This window comes from Pinus tabuliformis, chromosome 6 (genome assembly GCF_031772625.1).
Source record: "Pinus tabuliformis cultivar Carrire ecotype Pingquan chromosome 6, CPIR1, whole genome shotgun sequence".
NCBI classification, from domain to species: Eukaryota; Viridiplantae; Streptophyta; class Pinopsida; order Pinales; family Pinaceae; genus Pinus; species Pinus tabuliformis.
Genome location: NC_142292.1, coordinates 1,747,945,557 through 1,747,949,813, shown reverse-complemented (window position 1 = coordinate 1,747,949,813; position 4,257 = coordinate 1,747,945,557). Strand labels below are relative to the sequence as shown.

General features: G+C 45.4%; 1 protein-coding gene across 1 annotated transcript; it reads left to right on the top strand.

The window, feature by feature from the left end:
• Nucleotides 1-268: 268 nt before the first annotated feature.
• On the top strand, nucleotides 269-742 carry LOC149265901 (uncharacterized). The gene has a single exon (XM_089406381.1). It carries the CDS (start codon nucleotides 269-271, stop codon nucleotides 740-742), a length of 474 nt encoding a protein of 157 aa, XP_089262507.1.
• Nucleotides 743-4,257: the final 3,515 nt, after the last annotated feature.

The window sequence follows — 4,257 nt, the reverse complement described above, 5'->3', positions numbered from 1 at the left end:
GAGAAAGAAAAGGGGTCCAAAGCTTCGAGCCTGTCTGGCACCCCTCAACTTTGCAGAAGATATTAAAATATTGGATGCCATGGACATAGCAGAGAAGGTCTTAGTCGGTCAGGTGCGCGGCAGACACTACAGTGTGGCAAAATTACAGCAATGGGTCTCAGAGGTTTGGGGCGAAAACCTGAAGGATATCTTGAAGGTCTAAACCCTAGTCAAAGGATGGTTTTCTTTGCATTTCATCTATTTGGAGCACACCAACTGGGTGTTGTCCATGGTCTGGCACCTTGACCTGGCTCCCATTCTCCTCAGAAGATGGACTCCCCTTTTTGACCTGGAGCGGGAGAGGGTCGATGCAGGTCCTATATGGGTACGTTTGCTCGGCTTACCCTTGCATTTCTGGACGGAAGATGTCTTCAAGCACATTGGAAATGCCCTCGATGTCTACCTCACATTTGACGATTCATACCAGACCTCGGGGAAATTAGCATATGCTAGGATATTGGTTCATCTTGACCTTTCAGAGGGCTTGCTTGAGTTCATAGACATCCATTGGAGGAACCACACCAGAAGACAATTTCTGGACTACAAGGGCATCCCATTTCGATGCCGAAGGTTCCATAAGGTTGGGCATCTCTATAAAGACTGCCCCCTACTGGGCAAAAAGAAAAATCAGGCCTCGGCTCCGGATATCGCCTCCCATCCGCATTCTCAACAGGACACTCAGCCTAGGGACAGGCTCCTATGACCACACAGGTCCTGGCTACTTCTGAGATCCCGGCCAGCCAGCAAAAGAACCCAGCAGAAGAGATAGCGGCTCCTCCACAGCCGAAGAAGCGAGGGTGGCCTCCCAACCATTCTCAACCGCCTCCACCATCTCGACCTCAGTCGCCATCCGAGGGCCTGCCCTCATCGGGTATGATTACTCCCTCCATCCCTGTTTCCTCTTGCTGCTCATCTCATTTTGATAGTATTTTATCTAGTTCTTTCTCTGAACTTCATGTCATGAACCCTTCATCTGATCATTTGGGTCAGGGTTTGGATTCATCCCCCCCATTCACTGCTACACTCACCTGCCCAATTTCATCCGCCCCCATTTTCTCACCTGCACCCTCCTCGACTTCTCCCTCTCACCTCCCAACCACTACTCCTTCCCTCCTGGTCCCCCCACCTGGGAGATACTTGACTCGCTCGAAAACTAAGAGACAAGCCCAGGATCATATTGGGCTTGAGATACTCCACTCTCCCCCCCCCCCAAACTCCACAGGGGTCGACCTTCCAACCTTTCTAAAGCCCAAGGCACAGCTGAAGATGAGATTGCTTTGGGGGTTCAATCTACCATCCCAGGGATGCTTAGAGCCAGAGAATCCCAACCTTCCCCCCTCCATGAAGATTTTCTCTTACAATTGTAGAGGGCTGGCTAGGCCAGATAAAAAACTAGCTCTTCGTCGTCTGTTAAAAATTGTTCCGCTTGATATTATCTTTCTTCAAGAAACCCTGGGACTTGTTTTAGACATTTCACAGTCCCTCCAAAACATGCTTCCTGGTTGGATCTTTATTGGACTTGATGCGCATGGGAGGTCAAGAGGTTTAGCTTTGGGCTATAACTCCCATACCATAAAAATTCTCAATTGCTGGGGTGGTCTGGGACATCTTGGAGCAGACATCAGATCTGCAGACCTAGGGATGAATTTTCGAATATTAAATGTCTACGGCCCGTGCCAGAATAGACCAGCATTTTGGTAGAACCTCCTGTGTTCTGATTCATTTTTGACTGACCACCTAATCCTAGGTGGGGACCTTAATTTTTCCATCGGACATTTTGAATCCTGGGGACACAGGGCACAGCGAGACTCCCTTTTGGATTATTTTTTATCTGAATTGGACACTCACCATCTGGTTGATATCCCCTCTGCAAAACCCCAAGCAACTTGGAGGAACAACAGGACTGGGGAAGACAGTTTCGCCCGCAGACTTGACTGCTTCCTTGTCAAAGAAAAGGTGTTGGACTTGTGTCTGCAAATCAGACACTGGGTAGGTTCTGGTGGGATCTCTAATCACCTACCCATTTACCTGGAAATCGAAGGGGGGCAAGCAAAACCTAAAGGACCCTTCAAGTTCTGTTCTGTCTGGCTCAAGGATGATTCATATAAAATATTGGTCACTGATTTCTAGAAAGCAAACCCCCCTGGGAGAAGAGAAGACAGTACTAGAAGATTTATGCAAAATCTTACAAACCTTAAGAGGATGTCCAAACTTTGGGCACATAACAAAAGAATACAGGAGGAACAAACTCTATGTAGGATTGAATCTGAAATTGTTGCATTTGAAAATGATCTTGGAGGAATATACACCTCAGAAGATCATAAGGAAAGGATGGTTTCTCATTATGCTGAAAGGGAAAAAATACTCAAGGATAAGGAAGAAACCTGGCGCCTAAGAAGCAGAGCCATCTAGATGCTTGAAGGGGATGAAAACACTAAATTCTATCATAAATTTGCCAATGGAAGAAAGGCGATCAACACCATATGGCAGCTACAGAATGAACAGGGGCATATGGTTAATTCATTCCCGCAACTTGCTGAACTTGCCTCCTCTCACTTCAAAAGTACATACCGAGCCCCCAGGGAGACAAACTTAGCAGAAATTATCAGGGTAGCACAACTCTTTCCCAGATTTGTGGACCCTATGGAAGGAGATGAATTAATAAAGGCAGTCTCTCTGGAGGAATTGGAACACACCTTAAAGTGGTTCAAAAAGGATAAGAGTCCGGGGCCCGATGGCTGGTCAATTGAATTCTACTTGGCCTTCTTCGACATCATTGGGGAAGACCTACTCAAAATTGTCGAGGACTCGAGGATCAGAGGATTTCTTGAAACCTCAATCACCTCAACCTTCATTGCACTCATACCGAAGAAAGACAACCCAGACTCATTTGAGGACTTTCGTCCCATATCTCTCTGCAACTGCATATATAAGATCATAGCTAAGATCATTGCAAACATGATGAAACCTATTCTCTCTAATCATATCTCCCCGGAGCAATTCGCTTTCCTACAGGACAGACAGATCCATGAAGCTGTAGGCACCGCTCAGGAAGTAATTCATACTCTACACTCAAGGCGAGGCAAAGGTATGATTATGAAGGTCGATTTATCAAAAGCATTCGACAGAGTAAATTGGCTTTATATTAGAATGTTGTTAACTCATTTAGGTTTCCCTTACTTATTCATCAAATGGATCATGAGTTGCATTACTAATATCCCTTTCAGTGTTCTGGTGAATGGAAGTGCATCTCCCTTTTTTTACCTCTGAAAGGGGGCTGAGACAGGGATGTCCCCTCTCGCCATTTCTCTTCTTGCTCGTTATGGAAGGTCTCAGCAATCTCATCAAAGAAGAGCATCAAAGGGGCAGATTAAAGGGTATAAAGATAACAGAAGGTTGCATCCTGACTCATCTTCTCTTTGTAGATGATATCCTGGTTTTCATCAATGGCAGTATTGGGGAAATTAGTATCATCAAAGAAAATTTCACCCTCTTCCAAGAGGCAATAGGTATGATCATAAATGACAGCAAGTCCACATTAACAGTAGCTAAATGTACTCTGCATGAGATCTATTTTTCACTTCAACGTTTCCACTTCACTCAACTGCAATTAGAAGATGGTTTAAAATATATGGGGTACAAGTTGAAGCCACTTGGATACAAAATTGTTGAGTGGACTTGGCTCATCTCAAAGATGGAGAAAAGACTTAACACCTGGTACCTCAAATATCTTTCGCGGGCAGGACGACTCACTCTAATCAAAAGTGTCTTGGAGGCCACCCCTGTATATTGGATGTCCCTGGCTTGGATACCTAGAGGCATTCTCAATAGAATTCAAGCCCTCTGTTGCAGGGTTATTTGGCAAGGAAACAAAAAGGGTAGGATATTTTCTTGGGTCAGGTGGGAGGCCCTGAACCTACCAAAAAAATGGGGAGGTTGGGACCTAAAAAAGTTAGAAGATTTCTCATTAGCACTTGCCGCAAAACTTGGCTGGAAATTAGTATCAGCAGACAGCCTTTGGACGAGGGTCACATATGCCAAATATATCTCTCCAATGCACATCATGGATTGGATTAGAAGAACCCATCTAAGTACCTCAGGCATCTCAATTATCTGGAAGGCTGTTCTAAAGGCTTTGAACCTGATCAGGGAGGGCCTCACCTAGAGAATTCGATCTGGGCACACTATTCACATTGGCCTTGATCCATGCGTGGGATG